Raw genomic sequence first — 19,144 nt, forward strand, 5'->3', positions numbered from 1 at the left:
AAAAAAAAAGAACCCCCCCAAAGAGCTTTAAAAACAAAAAACAACAAAAATGATGTAATTATCAGAAACGTCTTCTATGTAAAGAAATGTGTCTAAATCATCCATGACTTGCACTAGATGGATGCTTTTTACAAACCTTCAGTGGATAGGAAAAAAATTCAACCTGATTTGAACACTAATCCTTTATAGAGGAACATGTGATCAAATACAAGTATTTCTCTAGAAAATTCAAGTGGCTTTACTTTCAAATGAGTTCCGCTTATGGAAAGAAAAAACAGCAAGCACTTCACACTGTATTTCGGTCTCACTCTGTAGCCCAGGCTAGCCTGAAACTCAGATCCTTCTGCCTCTACCTTCAAAGTCCTGGGAGTGCAGGACTGAGCCACACCCCCAAACAGAGTCTTAAGCCACCTCGATGTTTTTCTTAGCTTGATAGGAAAATTGAAGCATTACCCCATGTTAGCAAGGAAGGAGTTGCTGGGGCCCGTTGGAGATCTTGGTCTATCCGGCTCCTCATACACTGGGGGAGGAATAGCAGCTTTGGAAGACTGTGATCGAGGTCTTGAGTCCTCTTCATAAGGAAAATCTCGGGGTACTGTTGGAGAAAGGTAAAGTAGGCTCACCACAGGTCTATACAAAATACCAGAGGCCTCACTAGCTTTAACTGTCAACTTTGAACTGACTGAACCTACTTTTTTGTTATGTTCTTTTTTCCCTAAAAAGCATTGTCCCTATTTCAGCAGTCTTCACAAGGCTGTATAAATTGTTGAGATTACTTTTTTAGAATCATTCATTTATCTTATGTGTATGCCAGAGTGTATGCATGGGCAGGTGGCTGATGCTGGGAACCTACTAACCCATGGCCTCTGGGAAGTAGGAAGCACTCTTAACTGGTAAGCCATCCATCTCTTCACACTTAAATAATAAAAATTATATAATTAGCATTCAGAACAGTGGGCTACATTATTCGTATACACGGGCTTTGGTACTCTTCTGTCCTTCTAATGTTTTTGGTTTACAGGATCTGTGTAGATTTTTAAAAACTAGAAGTGGAAGGGCACTGCTCAAATCCCCCCAGGTGCCTTTTTTACATCTTATTGAAATGCTGCTCACCATTAAATGACACTCTTGCTTGACTAAGACTTTTGTGTGCTGCAAGATGAGCTGTAACTCCCAAGAGTCCTACAACATCAGAGCACCTGCTCTAGACTCTAACTTAACTAGCTGCATGGACCATTAAAAATTTTTTTCTTGCGATCAGGACCATATGTAGTTGCACATTAGTATCAACAGGAAGCTCTAAAGATATCAGATACATGGCCCCTCCTCTCAGAAACTGGTCTTCATTGGATTTTATTGTTTATCAGGTGTTTTGTCTAAACAATATATATCTAATCATCTTCCTAAATTATCTTCCTTTAAAACATAATAAATAGTGTAATGCATATTAAAGACTATTGGGGCTGGAATGGTGGCTCAGTGGTTAAGAGCACTGGTTGCCTTACAGAGGGCCCAGGTTTGTTCCCCAGCATTACATGGTGGCTTACAACCTTTAAATCTCCAGTTCCAGGGGACACAATACCCTATTCTAACCACCACAGGTGCCAGGTATAATGCAAAACACTCATATACTTAAAATTAGAATAAATAATACTGTTAAAAGATTACTGACAACTTTTAAATTTTTATTTTTATGTTATGAGTGTTTGGCCTGCATGTATCCCTGTATACTATGTGCATGCATGTCTGACGCCCATGAAGGACAGAAGAAAGTGTCAGATGCCCTGGAAATGGAGCTACAGATGACTATTTGCTACTAGTGTGAGTGCTAGGAATTGAACCTGGGTCCTCTGAAATAGCAGCCAGTACTCATAAGTGCTGAGCCATTGCTGTAGGCCTGGCTATTATTTTTACTAGTAAGTTTAGGCATGGCTCAGCACAAAGCATGGGACAAAACCCAACCACAACTTCCAGACTCCAGGAGAGAATCACCAGTGGGTGGTTATGTTTTAGAATGTAAGTAGACAAACACTGCTCAGTAACAAAAATTTTAGCCAAGAAAGGCCTTCTTGTGAAAGGTCACAAAATACAACAGGCTCTAAACCCCTGAGTTACAAAATCTGTTAGCTATTTCAGATTTTTGAGGCAGGCAAAACATACATATAAAATTAGAACACTAAATATTTTTAAAAGATTATTGATAGCTTTTAATTTTGTTTCATTTATCTTATTTCTGTCTTATATGTATGGATGTTTACCCTGCATGTATTCCTACAGTACAAGCTAGCCTGGAAACTCACTATATAGCACACGCTAGCTTTGAATTTGAGTACTTCCTGCCTTTGTCTTTCATGCTAGTTAAGGGGCATGAGCTACTGCTGCTTTATTAACTACAAATGAACCTAACACAAACATGAAATCTTGATAAAAATAACAACACAAATCAATTCATCTTCCTGTATAAAAACATCCACTTCAGGCTGGGCACTTAATCCCAGCCTCCAGAAGGCAAAGGCAGGCAGACCTCTGAGTTCAAGGCCAGCTTGCTCTACAAAGTGAGTACCAGGACAGCCAGGGTTACACAGAAAGCCCCCTCTCCCCAAGAAGGAAATCTCTATACTTCTGAGCCTGGTATTAAAAACTCCCAAGTGTAGGGTTGGACATGGTGGTACATGTTTTTAATCTCAGCATTTAGAAGGCAGAGGCAAGTCAACAGCCAGTACTATGGAGTTAAGACCTTGTTACAAAACAAACAAGACAAAGAAAAGCACCCCAAGTGTGGCAGGTAGCAAGGGCCACTATGATTTCAGGGGTGAGAACCAGGTTTATTTGCTCTAAACTCAGAAAACTAGAGATTCAAGCGTAGGATCTCCTAAATAGCTGTATGAAAATAAGATATTAAAAGAAGAAAGAGATGTACATACACTCCTTGTCTTTCTCTACAAGAGAAGTAGGTGGGGCGATGGCAGCTCCTCCCATACCTGTAAAAACACAAGCACCGTGATTAAAAGACAACACACTCACAAGGACTGCTGTTCCATACTTGCCAATCTGTTGTATCTCTACAAAAACAACAGCAAATCCAAAAACAAAGACAAACACACACACACACACACACACACACACACACACACACACACACACACACCCCTTAACCCTTAAAGCAATTACAAGCAATTACAAATTTAAAGCTAATATCAAAATGTAAAAAAGTAGGGGCTCACGAGCTCCAACCCGACTGAGTAGCTATTAACAACTGACAGCTGAGTGTTTCTCTCTCTGTCCCTCTCCTTTTGTGTGTGTGTGTGTGTATGTGTGTGTGTGTGTGTGTGTGTGTGTGTCTGTGTTTTGAAAACAGGGTTTCTCTGTAACTTTGTAGCCTTGGCTGTCCTGGAACTCACTCTGTAGATCAGGCTGGCCTCAAACCCACAGAGATCCACCTGCCTCTGCCTTCCCAGTGCTGGGATTAAAGGCATGCACCACCACCGACCAGCTAAGAGAATGTTTTAAGAATATGACTCTGGTAGGTCGTCCATATGCCACTGGGAGGGCTTATATACTGTATGGACAGTATATATTGGACTTCATGGGTTATCTTCTCTTTTTTTTTTTAAAGGAGGACATGCCAAAGTTGGAAGAGGGTAGGAAAGTAGGGGTTAATCTGGAAGAAGCAAATATGACCAAATTACATTGTATTCATGTATGAAATTCTCAAAGAATGAACATATATTAGAAAATATAGACAATACCTAAGCAAAATTATTTTTCATAGAAGGCATTTAAGGGCTACAGAATATAGTTACCAAGTACATTTTGAGAAAAAAAGCAAAAGCTGGGTGCAGTGCTCATGCCTGTAATCCCAGCACTTAGGGAGACAGGTGGATCTCTGTGAGGCCAGCCTGGTCTATAAAGCAAGTCTAGGACAGCCAAGGCTACACAGAGAAACCTCATCTTGATGGGAGGAGGTGGGGGAGAAGAAGAAAGCAAAAACCCTTAGAATCAGCACACCAACTTGGCACCTGTGTATTTATGGCCTTAGCCTGGCTTCATAAACCTTTAAAAGTGATTACAGCTTCCTGTTTCCAAATGAGAAAACAATCAGAATAAATCTGAAGAAAATGGAATAAATCCAGTTTCCTGTGATGCCAAAGCCATTGCCCCACCAAGCATGCTCCTGACATCTCCTGGGAGCATGAATCCCAGCTCTTAGGAACCTGTCAGGCAGCACCACCACTCCTGCTTGTGTCTGCTGGACAATGTGGACACCGACCAAAAGAAAAAATAACTGGGATACTGCAAATAGAGACTGTAAGAAATTCATTATATAAATCCCAAAATAACAGTGTCCTGGCCATATCTCTAGCATTAGTACTCTGGAAGGTTGGAGAGACTGTGACTTTCAGTGCCAGAAGGACACCCTGTCTCAAGCCCCCATCCAGATATATTGTAACTTCATTAGTAAAATAGTAAGAATAACAAAAGAGCAAGTGAAATTGGTTACAAAAGCCAGTAGAGAGATGCATTATGATTAACAGACTAGGTAACATAATTAACAAGAAATATGAGCCCACATAAAAACCTTTAATTTCTTAAGAGATTTTTAGACATTTTTAAAAATCACTTTCTGTTTTGTTTGTCCAGACTGGCCTTGAGCCTGTGCTCTTGTTTCCACTTACAAAGTGCTGTGATTACAGGCATGCACCACTGTGCCCACTGATGAGAGTCTACTTTATAAATACAGTAAGAGAATGACAACAATCATTAACAATATACCAATAAAAACTGAATGTGGCTTGTCTCAGAATATTCTATTGGACTATTCCATATTTTCAGATTTTAGTAGACTGTAGGCAAGGGAAACATTGAAAAGTTTAAAGCCACTGAGAGAAGGTGGAATTACTGTGTACATCACAGACAGAATGCTGTTATTTCTCTGTCATCTCCAAGTCTAAATGCAAACCTTCTCACTGGAAGTTGCATAGTTCCTGTTATTATTTAAGAAAGGGAATTTTCTTAATATACAGAAATTCTACCTTATAAAAAGATAGCAGTCACTTTATGGGTGGAAAGATAAGACTTACAAGTATTCAACACACAAAACATGTTAATAAAAATGAAACAGTGGTTGATACTGAGTATCAAGTGCACAACACTACCAGACACAAGGTGCACTCAATAAACATTAACATTATTCTAAGTAAGAAAAGCAACTGAACTGCAGTAGTGAGTATTTATAATCTTAGCACTCTGGGGGCTGAGGCAGGAGGGTGGTTCTGGGTTTAAGGTATAACTGGGTCACAGTTTCAGCAATCTATAGTAAGATTGTCTCAAACACTACCACTACCAATTCCACCACCAAACTCAAAACCACAAAACCAAAAACCAATACTACTATATTTAACTCACACATCCATCTAAATACTAAAAATTTTAAATCATAAACTTGTTATTTTCCACTTAGCAGGTATTTTAAAAATTTGAATTATACCCTACAACAGGCTTCAGCATATATCTAGGAAGATCACTCCTGTCATAAAATTACATATACAGAAGTTATCAAGTATCATGACACATAATCTTTAGGTCTTGTGTTCAGGACAGCAAATTACAATGAGGGCTTCAGGCAAATAAAAATGAAAGGTTAAGACCAAAAGTGGGCTTACAATATCCAGAATGTACTGAGCCCCCCAAGACTCAACTCAGAACCGGCGTAGAGTTGTGAAGGACTGAGACGCTAAAGCAGTACCTGACAAATAAGAGATCTGCCAACTAAGCCAGCCAAATAAAAGTCCAGCAAGCACACCACCATGAAGTCAAAAGACTACTCTGTATTCTGTTCTTTCAAGTGCCATTAGCAAATGCTTATAACTGCTGCTAAGAATTTATTTTAAACACAAATAAGCCTCTTCTCACAAAACTGTAGATAGAAGGAGTGGTCCAAAGACGCAGTACAGGTTTTCATCTCCCTGCTCTCTCAGGAAGCAGGTGACCATGCAAAGAAGCATGATGGACTTTCCAATCCAGTCGAGTCAGTGACAAATGTGCTTTAGATATGGTGTCTTCCTCTCCACCCTGTGCTGACTGGAAATGCACTAGGTTTGAGAGGAGGCAAAAGATGACCTCACAAGGCAAATAAGGAAAAGCGCACAAGTAAAACTAATGCTATTTTCAAAATGTACAAGAGATGTCTCCAAGTGTTTAGAAAGTTCAGAGCGGAGTATATAAGCAAACAACATTACCCAAAGCTGCTATGAATGTGGACTGGCGGAACCTAGAGAACTGCCCCCATTACCTAACCCAACATGAACAAACTACGTCTCGATGAAAGGAAAAGTCTGGGAAAGTGCTGAGTCTAAAGCATACTTTAACTCTGATTATGCCTTACTTCTTTTTCTCCGCTCTCGCTCATAATCTTCATCTTCATCAGAATCTGGGTCTGGTCGTCTTGAAAACCCACTGGCTTCATGCCTGTCTTTACGCCTCCTGTAATGACAAGGCAGTGAATGCTCATCACAGATAAATTAATATAGAACATGAAGCTTAAATGTCAGTGTGACTTCCTCTTAGCAAAACAAAACAAAAAGAAAAATGTTCTTTTGAGTATAAAGTTAATTTGTATACACAAACACATGCTGGGGACAGATACAGCAAACTCAAAAGAAAAAGTGAACAAGTTTAACAGATACATGGTGTAATCCATAGAAAAAAAAATTGTGACATCTAACTTTTGATTTTAAGGCATATGATTTCAGGGACTGGGAGGGAAGGAGGGGAAAAAACTGCAGTCAGGATGTAATATATGAGAGAAGAATAAATCAAAATAAAAAATTAAGAAATAAATTCTATCACCTATAGTTTTAAGAAGTAAATGGAAAAATGCAAATTTCACCTGGCTTAAAAATAGGAAAAGAAGCCAAGCTCAGTGGTACACACCTTTGATCCCAGCACTCCGGAGGCAGAGGCAGACAGATCTCTGTGAGTTCAAGGCCAACCTGGTCTACACTGTGAGTTCCAGCAAAGCCAGAGCTACACAGAGAAATCCTGTCTTAACAAAAATCAAAACAAACAACAACAACAAAACAGTAAAAGTAAATACTGTATATAGTTGTTATTCTAGCAGTCACTACCCTGACAAAGATTTCAGCATGGGTCTCTGTTGTGTTTTAGTTTTCAGACAGGGCTGCCCTTGAACACTATGTATGTAGGATTACAGGCATGTACCACACTTGCTACAAATTGGGTTTCTAAGTTATTTTTCTAATTTGTGCAAGTCCGTACTTAACATTTTCAGAGTCTATAAATAAATTTTCTTAAGTGTGCTATCACAGTGGGTTGGAACAATTATAAATTCTTAGAAATAAGTAAACTCCTGTTGATTGAAACCATAACTGCAAGACATTTATTCCCAAATCAAGATGAAGCTTACTTTTCTCTTTCTTCTATTTCCTTCTGTCTTTCCAGCTCCCGCTGCCTCTGTCGCTCTTCTCTCTGACGCTTCACTACTTTCTCATAATCATTAGGAAACATAGGATCGTATTCATCAGCTAAGGGAATCAGAACTTCCCCAGCAGAAAACCCACTGGGCACTGGGTCCTGACGAAGTAAGAACATCCAAGTGAGTCGTATCTTCATATCTTACAGGGTTATCACAGAATCAAGGTGAAAGGATGAGCTAAGAGAGGCTTTCCAGATCTATTTCCTAGGTGCATGAACAACTGCTTAGTAGGCTGAACCTCACCAGGTGGTGGCACAACCATGCAATTGAGCAAAAGCTTATTTACAGAAAAGCACTGGTGAACTTAAAGACTAAATCCATGAACACAGCATCTCTTCAGTGGAAGTTTAAACTACCACAGTCAGCATTTGAATAACATCTGTAGAAAAAAACATGTGACAATGGAGTATCATTTTCCAGACTTCCCTTGTTCCCTCTGCATTTCTGAGCCACAAACGAGACATATGTCCAAGGATGACCTGAACAACTTCTAAGACTCCTGCTTCCCTGAAGCCCTGTCCTATTAATAACAGGCAGCACTCTGCCCAACTTTTTATGTTTTATACCTTTCTCTAAAATAAGCTGCTACTAGCTAATTAGAAACAACCATATAGTTTACATTAGAAGAATTAAATTACAGGTACAAGGCAACACACTGAAACCATTAAAAATGACCATACAGGGGCTAGAGATATGCCCTTGTACTTAGCTGCACTGACTGTTCTTTCAGAGGACCAAATTTGATTCCCATCACCTACATGGTGGCTCACAACTGTTTCCAACTCCAGTCCTAGGCGATGCATCCCCACAGGCAACAGGCACACATGAAGTGCACCGACACATGCAAGCAAAAACACTCATACACATAAAAATATTTTTAAATGACCACATTTTTTGACAAAGATGGATGAACACTCACTAAACACAAACTAGAGCAGAAGGCAGAGAACACATACAAGAAAGATATTCTAAAATTATGTCATTTTTAATGTTTGGAGGGTATGACTAAAAATATACCTGCTGTTCTTTTTACCCATCTTTCATTCCTGATGTTTACATAATAAACTATTTTAGGTAATAAAGGTTTTGATGGTGATAAAGTAAAACTCGAGTTGAAAATAATACTAGCTTTTCACTGGCCTTGTGCAGGGCTGGGGATGGTCAGTAGTTAAGAGTACATTCGACCAGAGTTTGGTTCTCAGCACCCTATCAGGTAATTCACAAATGGCTAACTCCAGCCCCAAAAGATCTAATGTGCCCTTCTGGCCTCCATGGGTGCACATACACATATGCACATACACACACTAACACACACACACACACACACACACACACACACAAAGAGGACCATACAAGTAAATAAAGAAAAGTGGAAAATGCTTCAAAGCCATAGGCAGGTGTAGGCTTACCTTCAGCCCAGCTGCTACATGAGGTGGTGTGTCTACAATCTGCCGGTCATCTGAGGAGCCTCCTCGCTTCAGGTCGATGACTGGGGCGAGGACTGTACTTTGTTTTGTCCGTTGGCTCTGACATCAGAAACAAGAAAAATATACTAAAGTTCCAATTTAAAATTTATGCTACTTGCCACAAAGACACGTTTTTCTGGTCTCTGTAACAAGCCCTTGGCTGTGATAAAATCATAGTCTTAAAACAATAACACACAATCAGTGTTAAGTGTTTTCCGATGTAGGGTCTTATGTAACCCAGGCTGGTCTCCAGCTCCCTACATAGCTGATGATTAACTTGGGACTCCTGATCCTACTGCCTCCACATTGCTGAGTGTTGGTTTATCACCAGGCCTAGTTATACACAGGGGATTTAACACAGGACTTCTTAAAACCAGGCAAACACTCTATCAACTAAACTACATCTTCATCCCCTCCCTTTTTTAGGTCTTTTTAAAAGCACAGATTTCCTCCACTTTTCTCTAAAGTTTATAGTAAATGCTACCACTTTATGGCTACCTTTAAAATCACAAAGATCCACTTCTGCCTCCAGAGGAAACCCTACCCTACTTCTTTTAGTATGATCTTACCCCAACCAATTAAAAATTACTCATTTTTTTGTGTACTTGGGTGTGTACACACATGTGTATTGGCATGCAAGTACCATAGTGCCTGAACCTGAGGGACTGAGGTCTCTTTCCACCCTGGGGATCTAGAGATCAAACTCATGCCATCAGGCTGACTCATGCAGCCATCTCACCATCCTCAAAGTGCATTTTCTTTTTCTTTTTTTTTTGTTTTTTTGAGACAGGGTCTCTCTGTGTAGCCTTGGGTGTCCTGGACTTGCTTTGTAGACAAGGCTGATCCTCAAACTCATAGAGATCCACCTGCCTCTGCTTCCCCAAGTGTTGGTATTAAAGGCGTGTACCACCAGCTTCAAACTGCGTTTTAAATAGCTGGTCTTTGGTTTTTTTTTTGTTTTTAAGCAAAGACCCTGCCAGTTTCCAAAATATACTTGTCATCTGTGTCTCAAACTTTAGCAGTCCCTCTTCCTTGACACTATCACCATCTTCTTTGTTTTTCCCCTGGGACACCACTCTTACTAATGCTTATTCTACCCAAGTCTCGTTAATTTATACTTCTACATTCTACCATTTCTAAAACCTGGTCAGACTGAGGGTAAAGCTTGAAGGCAAGAATGTCTCACCATGAGCTGCTGAACTACATCAAGTTCTCAGGTTGCTAAGATGCCATGGCTGATCAATCACATGGAATGATAGTGATCATGAACGTTTAACTTCTCAGTTTTACTATTAAAAACTTTCATTCTTTTAATCTGAGCTCTCTGGACAGTGCTACAAGCAAACAACATATATTCAGGTATCAAATACAAAACCACAACATAAACCCTAAGGTTTCTACAATGGGGATTATGATAATCATTTACTTGCTCGTTTTTAAATTTAATATGAGGCCATAGCTTCATTGCAGAGAAATTTTAATTCAAAACGTGGCTGCTCTGGAAAGAGATCATATCCAAAGACATTCTAGGTCTATGTGATCCAGCGGGAATAGCCTTTAGTCCAGGAGACAGAAGCAAGCAGATCTGAGTTTAAGGCCAGCATGGTCTATAGAGCAAATATCAGGTAGAAAAGCTTAGGTACAGGCTTAGTACATGCCTTTTATCCCAAACAATGACGGCCAAGTTAGTTTGCAGAAGAAAGAACCCATGTTTGATGATGGGTGATCATCATCAAATTGTGATGTCTAATTGAGTGGTACAAAACGTGACCAATCAGAGAAAGAGTTGCTAGAATAAGATACGCCCCAACTCTCACAAGAAGACAGAGGAAAGGGAAGCTACTTAAAGGGCAAGGCAGAGAGAGGAGGCAGTTTCACCTGGACAGTTTTACGAAGAGAGGTTGATTGAGAAAACAAACTAGATATAGGGGAAAACAGACAAGCCAGAGAATGAGAAGAAGCCACAAAATTAGAGCAGATTGCTGGAGTTAGTTTGGGACCAAGCAGAGCAATATAGAGGCCAAGAGAAAAGCCAGATTGAACAAGTCAGCTAGGAGCTCAGTAAGAACAAGAAAGGGTGAACTTATTCAGCAGTAAGTCTCAGAGATGGAAAACATTCTAGGCCTAGATTAGATTGTACAGAGACTAGAAGCTTCCAGGTCTAGGCCTAGGTTAGCAGATGGAGGAAATAAGCCTTCTAGACAACAATTACATCAGGCAAATAAAAGTTCCTTTTACACTTCATCTTTCAGATACAGGTAAAATTTCCTACCAAATATTTTTACAAGTTTTTTTACAAGTTTGGTTAGTACTCTGAGAAAGTCACCAAAGAACACAAGAGAAACAATACAATGCACCTTCATGTCTTCCTAAGAAATCAACCACATAGAGAATCTTCGAAATTCATGTGAGGTTAGCACAGATGGTTTTTCTAAAGTAACGTTCTATTTTGACTGACTCAAATCTATATGCAATTTCAAGATATTTGCTAACAGCTACATTAAATATCTGGATAGCTGGGAGTGGTGGTGTACACCTTTGATCCCAGCACTTTGAAGGCAAAAATAGATGGATCCCTGAGTTCTAAGACAGCCAAGACTGGCAAAAAATGTGTGTGTATGTGTATGGGTGGAGAGATAAGAAAAAACAAAATAAGCAAAAAAAAAAAAAAAGAAAGAAAGAAAAGAAGCATAAAGACTGAGGTAGAGAGCCACCAACAGCCTAAATTTCGTAAGAAAATATTTCCTTGCTCCTAAGCAACTTTTTAAAAACTAACTTTATTTTTCACACACACACACACACACACACACACACACACACACACACGCTTATTAAAAAAGAAAAACCCTAACATTATAGTTTTTAATGTACTTATTTTTAAAAAGACTTTCTCAATTCTACTTTGTATAAGCTGGTTTAAAATGTAGTAGTGGCTAGCATGGTGGCACACACCTTTAATCCGAGCACTTGGGAGGCAGAGAAAGGAAGATCTCTATGAGTTAAGAGGACAGCCTACATTAAGAGAACGGTCTACATTAATGACCAGGAGAGCCAAGGAGATCCTAATGAGATCCTATCTAAAAAACAACAACAAACAAACAAGCCACTAAGAATGTATTAGTGTTTATAAGTTACATATAATACCAGATTTTATGACATTTCAAACATGTATATAATGTATTTCATCATATTCATCCAGCATTACAACTCCACCTTCTCCCGTTCATACCAAACCCCCTCCTCTTCCAAGCTAATATATAAGCTGGTTTCAAAGCTTTATGTCTGAACCTTCAGCTTATGAAGAGATTTATGAACTGGCCAGATATAGAAAATTACAAATTAGACATGGGTTTTAAAAACTCAGTTATACATAATCTACAAAGTTGGCTTATTTTTTGAAGGCAGGGTCTTATAGTGTAGCACAGGCTTGTCTCAAATTTCTGAGCATGCCTTCTGCCTCCAGCTCAAAAGTGCTGGGATTATAGGTACGTGTAGGTGTTTTTATCTGTTAAAGACTATTTTGGGGGAGGGGATTCTAGGGATTGAACCTGAGACTCACATAACCTAGGCAAGTACTCTACCACTGAGCTATATGTATACCTCAGCTTAGAAACAGATATATGTGTGTGTATATATACATATGATTTTAATGTTTTAGTGTTTTGCTTATATGTATGTCTATGTATCACACGCATGCCTACAGAGGTCAGAACATGTATCAGATTCCCTGGAGCTGGAGTTAGAGGTAGTTGTGAAATGTTTAATGTGGGTGCTGGGGTCTGAACTAAGGTCCTCTACAAGTACAATAAATGCTCTTAACTGATGAGCATCTCTCCAGCCACCAATGAAATCCTTGTATTAGCAACTTTTCAGTGTCTATTTCCAAAGCAGATTTTCTAATCCCCTCCCCACCCCCTTTAAAGAAAAGATCTCATGCTGTATTCCAAACTGGCCTCAAATTATGAGCAATGCTCCTGCCTCAGCCTCTCAAATGCTGAGATTACAAGGGTTGTGCTACCACGGTCAACCTTTATAATTTTCTTCTTTAAGGAGCACAGTACAGATACAGTGTGCTTCATACAAGAGCAAGACTTTTTTGTTCAATAAAAACAATACTAGTCCCATCTGAGGGCTAAAGCCTCCACTGACGACACAAACTCTAAAACCTAAGGAACATCAAACAAAAAGCAAACTATTTTCATTCTTATTACACCTTCCATACTTTCAATGTGGTGGTGGCACAGGCCTTTAATCCCAGAACTTGAGAGGCAGAGGCAGGTGGATCTCTGTGAATTTGAGGCCAGCATGGTCTACATAGCCGGCTCTAGACTACGTATTGAGTACCATCTCAAAAACAGAAACAAAGAAAAAGTTGCCATATTTCAAAGACAGTGCCCATGTCTAATGGGTATACAACACAGACGAGAGAAATTTGTACATATAACTATACATGCCGGACATATTCACAAATATTGCCATCCATACTGTGGCTCTGATTATTCTGCAAAGCTGCTTCCAAGCTTCCTAAATAAACGAGCAGGATATTACTTAGGAATGTATATCACTGGGGCCAGCCTAGAGCAGAACTAACAGAATATCAGCACTACGGCCACAAAAGCAGCATCTGAAAACAGTTGTCAGTCAGTCTCCAACATGCTGAAGTCTATAGCCAGCCTCCTGGCTAGGAGTTGAGAATAGTGCTTTTTTTTTTTCATTCCTATGCCGTGAAATGGTCCAGTTGTTCACTACAGCCAGAAGCAGTACAGTAATCTCAACTCTCCATCCCTCTTCCCACTCACTAGTTTATGTGTACCCATGAAGGAGGCAAAGGAACAAGCTTAAACGAAACTATTCTCAAGGAACCCACTTCCTTGTGGGCTTTCCCATTCCTGTTCTGGGCCTGTTCTTACCTTCGCTTGAGTGAGAGCTGCCTTCTTCACCTGAAGCTGGGACTGCAGAAGCTTGAAGTTTTTAGACCAGCCTTCAGTTTTTGAGTCACTGGTCTCCACTCCCAGGTCATCATATAGGGACATCTTTTTTAATTAAAGCTGAAAGACAAGCAAAAGCAGAGATGAAATAATGTGAAACACAAGCAAGTTTTGATCGTCTCTGTTAAATCGGCTCCAGGGACCCCTGCTGTCACAAATGCAAGGTTCTTTCTAATATGCAAAACTACACCCATGCACCATTTTAAAAACAGTTCTCTAGAATTAATTTTTCTTTTAAGACTGGTTTTCGTGTAGCTCAGGCCAGCCCTGAACTCATCACAATGATGAGGTTGACTTTGAATTTGTGATTCTCTTTCCTATCTTCCTAAGTCCTAGCATATGCCACTAGGCCCAGCCTAGAATTAACTTCTCAATCTACAAGACTGTGGTGAAGTGATTCATGAGTAAAATCCTTCAGTTCTAGAACAGACAATGAGGTAGGATGGAAGCTCTCCATTTGGGGCATTATTAACTATAAAGATCCAGTTTACTGTTCATCTCAGTGGCAGAAAGTGGAAGTCTTTTGACAGCAGCAGTTGGTAGGCTGGATCAGCACAGGCAGCTGTCCTTTGATAAAAAAACATGTAAACCCGCTGTGGGGCATGTGCTTGTTATCTCAGCTTGGGAAGTGGACACTAGACAATGTAGAGCACGAGGCCATCAAGCTACACAAGGAGTCTGAGACTGGCCTAGGACATGAGAGCCTAATTACATAACTTCACAGGAAAAAAGATGTTAAGAATGATTCTGTGGTTTTACAAAACATGACTACTGAGGGAAGAGTAATGAACGGACTGTCTGTTAAATACTCCTGTTTATTAACACTGTGGGGCTTTGAATAGAGCTCAGGTGCAGAGCATACCCGAAGCCCTGGGTCTGACTGTATGCAGCAGGAGGATCAGAAATTCATGGTCATCCTTGACTAAACAGTGAGTTCTAGGCCAGCTTGGGCTACATGAAATCCTATCTCAATATTTTTTCCTTAAAAAAGGCAAAAAGTTGAGCAATTTTGAATATATTTACCACTTGCCTTTGGTCTGCTCTCTATTGTTGTGACAATCACCATGACCTAGAACAATCTGGGAGGGTTTACTTGGCTTACATGTCCCATCATAGTCCCTCACTAAGGGAAAGTCAAGGCAGGAACTCAAGCAGGACAGAAACCTGGAGGCAGAAACTGAAGCAGAGACCATGGAGTACTACTTACTGGCTGGCTCTGCTTGCTTCGTATATAATGCAGGACCACCTGCAAAGGGTGGAACCATCCACAACAGCCTGGGCCCACCCACATCAAGAAAATGCACAGACTTGCCTACAGGCCAATTGATGGAGACAATTTTCAGTTAAGTTTCCCTCTTCCCAGATGACTCTAGCTGTGTCAAGGTGACAAAAAACAAAAACAAAAAACAACACAACTAACCATACTGCCATATAAGTGTATACTTATAAAATACCTAAAACGGTGTAACTGTGTTATGTTTGTTTACTTTACCACAGGATAAGCTCACCAGAAGGCTAAGAAACAAGAGTTCCAAGTCAGCCTGTGCTATATATAAATCTAAGAATAAAAAGTTAAACAGGTACCTAATATTAGCAAATAGTGGTGTACTGCCTTATGAAAAAGTATTAACTCTGACAGATGTATTTTCATAACCTTTAGGTTTAAAAATAAAGTCAAACTCTGAGAGAATCTCAGCTTCCAACAGAGCCCTTCCACCTGAAAATTCCTATTTAATATGCCACTTTTCTCTTGAGACAGGATCTGTGTAGCTCTAGCTGACCAAGAATTTGATTCATAGACCAAGCTGGCCTCAAACTCAGCTCCTCTGCCTCCTAAGTGCTTCGATAAAAGGTACGTACCACCACTCAAGGCTGCTGCTTAATTAATGCGGCTCTGTGAGACACTTCTGTGATTTTATTTCATTTCTAATTGAAGATGGTCAGTTGACAATTCCATGTGATCTGACTAGCTTTTTTTCTCTTGTCATCTCTCCAGCATTTGGTAGTTTTTTATAGCAGATCATGAAATCACACTTTTACACCTCAGTAGACATGTTATTAGTAAAAATGTTATTTTAATTTTCTGCTTTTCACTGACCTTTCTGTTCAAAGAACTGCATTGTATGTATATGTACATGCATGCAGAAGCCATGGACACTCTCCATCCACCTTATTTTTTTGAGACAGGGTCTTTTATCAAACACAGAACTCACTGACTTGGCAAGACTAGCTAGCTAGTATGCCCTAGAGGCCCTCCTTTCTTGACCTCCCCAGAGCTGGGGTTATAGGTATGCACCTCTGTATAGAAAGTTTTACATGGGTGTCAGGATCTCAACTTAAGGCCTTAAGGGTTTACCTGTCAGCAATCCACTAACCTAACCTCCCTCCCCCAGACCTTAGTTTATTTTTTATGGCAATGTTACCCTTTGGTCAGATCACCTAATTTTATTAGTCAGGGTTCTCTAGACTCTAGATGAATAGAACTTATAAAATTTCATATATATGTGGGGATTTATTTGAATGGCTTAGAGGCTGTGGTCCAGCTCATCTAACAATGGCTACCTACAAACAGGAGGTCCAAGAATCCAGCAGTTGTTCAGTCCACGGGGCTGGGTGTCTCCGCTGATCTTCATTATACTCTGGAATCCCCAAGAAGTAGGCTCTATGGTCAGTGAAGGCAAGGACTTGCTAACGAGAGCAAGAACAAGCAAGCAAAGAGCAAACTTCCTTCTTCCATGTCTTTTATAAAGGCTGTCAGCAGGTGTGGCCCAGATTTAAAAAGTATATTTCCAACTCTAAGATCCAAATAGAAGGAGGTCTTTCCAAAATGATAGAAAGTGGAAGGCCAGCATGGTCTACAGAGCCAAGGACAGCCAGGGCTGTTACAAAAAGAAACCTGTCTCACAGAAAAACAAAAACAATCAAACAATCTCTCACAGGTATGGCCAGCCATTTGGGTTTTGGTTAATTCTAGCTGTAGCCAAGTTGACAACCAAGAGCAGCTATAAAAAGCGTATCCCTTTGTTAGCTTGACATACAATCACATCTTATATTTGAATATAATGACATTTTTTAAGAGAATCATTTATTTCCCTCTATCTGTAGCTATGCCTTATCTGACAGCTTAAATTTCCCATCGGAATTATCAAAATACCACAGGCCTGAGCCTATCAAAAGCAAACTAAATAATTTGAAACGTGAGTATACAGCAGAGCAGGTTTCCCTACTGTTCTGAAAGACTTGTAGAATTACTACCACAGTAAGCTTTCCCTGCTGGAAGGCTGTGTGAAAAATCTATGTTCAGGGAAAACTATGTAATAACAAACCAGGGTCAATGAGGGTCCATATGGTAGAAGGAGAACACTGACTCCTACAGGCTGTCCTCTGATTTCTACATGTGGCTTGTTCTTGAATCCCGAATGTTCCTGCCTGCACCTCCCAAGTACAGGAGTGCCAGGCATATGCCACCACCCCGGGCTAGGTTACTCATGTTTGCGAACATTCGTTTGTCTTGAAAGGCTTACAGCTAATCCCAGTACGTGCGCACTGTATCGAATGATTTAAAAGAGCCTCCTGCTGCAGGGAGATTACTCTGAGCACAGCAGAATTATCTAGGAAATCATGCATTCATTCCTCATGTGCCCTTACCAAGAAGAATTTATATGTCAATGGTCCTCCCTTCTTGACTTACCAACGGATGGTCAAGATTTGATCACCCCTCTAAATCTCTCCTCATCCCTTGTCACAACGCCTTAAACTACAGAATGCCCTACGGTGCTTCGCTGCTGTTGCTTTTCCACATAATCATCAGTGCAGCATTCCCACTTCTGCGCCTCTGATGAAGTTCCTCTAAACTTAATAAACGACAGCTCCTCTTCCAGGTCTTTCCAGGTTGTACGCTGGCTCTTCAGATCAATCTGGGCCTGGATGTCCAAACCTGCTTCTTAAAGATCTAACCTCTGGAGAAATACCTCACTTAACTTGCAACACGCATTCATAACACACCTAGTCCAAGCAAAAGGAGCTCAAGAATTAGGGGATGGACATGAACGCTAAAACTCCCCTTCACACGGAGCTGAACATACTGGGGGTTACAACTGCCTCTACCTGTCCAGGTGAGACAACGCCCTCAACCCTTACTTCTGGAATCCTGGAAGGAAACAAGTTTGGGTTTTTTTTTTTTTTTTTTTGCCACTCCATCCCTGAGGCCTGACACACTCTGGGTTACCGGGATCTAGCGACAACTTGGTCTGGACATGGACCACGAACAGGAGAAAAGTACGTTCTCTACTGTCAAGGCGATCAAGACAGGTGGAGGGAAGATCTCGGTGGCCCGGTCGAGCATGGCAAGCTGAAGGGGTCCGCCGTGGAGGGTTGAGCACGCCCTTGGCAGCTCGGGGTGCCGCGCCCGCATCCCCGCGCCCCTCACGGCGCGGCCTAGAGCCGCGGCCTCGCGTTCAGCGCATCTGTGGAGGCGCGCTCACCCGAGTCCCCGTTCCGGATCTGCCCGCCTGCCCGGGACCGCCACGGCGCCACTCACCCGGACTTCCGAGACGATTCTGCCCATGGGCCACGGCGGCGGCAGCGCGGAGCCAGGCCGCCCTGCGCGGAAGCCCGCCGACAGCCCGAGCCCGCCGCGGCGACTACCCTCCGCCGAGTCCGCAGGGTGATCCGCCGCGCGGGGTGAGAGCGCGGAGGCTGCCGGGAGTACACGTCTGCGCCTGCGTGTGATCGCGGAAGCTAAGCCGCACTGCCCGGCTCGCACTGCTCCCTGCTGACGGGAGGACTGCATTGCACCTTCCCTCTGCCCGCCTCTTACTTCACCAAGAGATGGTGCCATTGGTGCAAGGTTTCGAAATCCAGTGTGGCTTTTTTTTTTTTTTTTTTTTTTTTTTAGTAGAATGGATGAGAATGCCCTACGAGGCTCTAATTATTTATTGCTAATCACTCCTTTATAAACTAGAAGCTGGAAATAAATCTCTGTAGGCGAGATGTTGCAGAATAGCATCGAAAAACACGCTGACCAGCCTGGTCTGCAAAGCGAGTGCAGGACGTCCAGTGCTACACACTCGAAACAAACAAATAAAACAACAAAACAAGGTGAGATAGGTCTTCAGAGGAAAATGTAAAAATCTAGAAATATTGCCCGCTTTAAAAAAAAAAATGAAGCTAGAGACAAAAGAAAGGTCAGAGAA

General features: G+C 41.1%; 1 protein-coding gene across 1 annotated transcript in view; it reads right to left on the reverse strand.

Moving 5' to 3' along the window:
- Rbm17 (RNA binding motif protein 17) overlaps positions 1-18,646 on the reverse strand; it is a 30,679-nt gene extending 12,033 nt beyond the window's left edge. The window contains exons 1-7 of the mRNA XM_021650902.2: positions 18,490-18,646; positions 13,872-14,009; positions 8,905-9,021; positions 7,427-7,593; positions 6,386-6,483; positions 2,925-2,981; positions 454-595 (exon numbers count right to left, since the gene is read on the reverse strand). Coding sequence (XP_021506577.1) covers positions 454-595; positions 2,925-2,981; positions 6,386-6,483; positions 7,427-7,593; positions 8,905-9,021; positions 13,872-13,994 — 704 coding nt within the window. The 5' untranslated portion in view covers positions 13,995-14,009; positions 18,490-18,646. The remainder of the gene's footprint in view (positions 1-453; positions 596-2,924; positions 2,982-6,385; positions 6,484-7,426; positions 7,594-8,904; positions 9,022-13,871; positions 14,010-18,489) is intronic.
- Positions 18,647-19,144: the final 498 nt, after the last annotated feature.

The sequence above is a fragment of the Meriones unguiculatus genome, chromosome 19 (assembly GCF_030254825.1).
Source record: "Meriones unguiculatus strain TT.TT164.6M chromosome 19, Bangor_MerUng_6.1, whole genome shotgun sequence".
NCBI lineage: Eukaryota > Metazoa > Chordata > Mammalia > Rodentia > Muridae > Meriones > Meriones unguiculatus.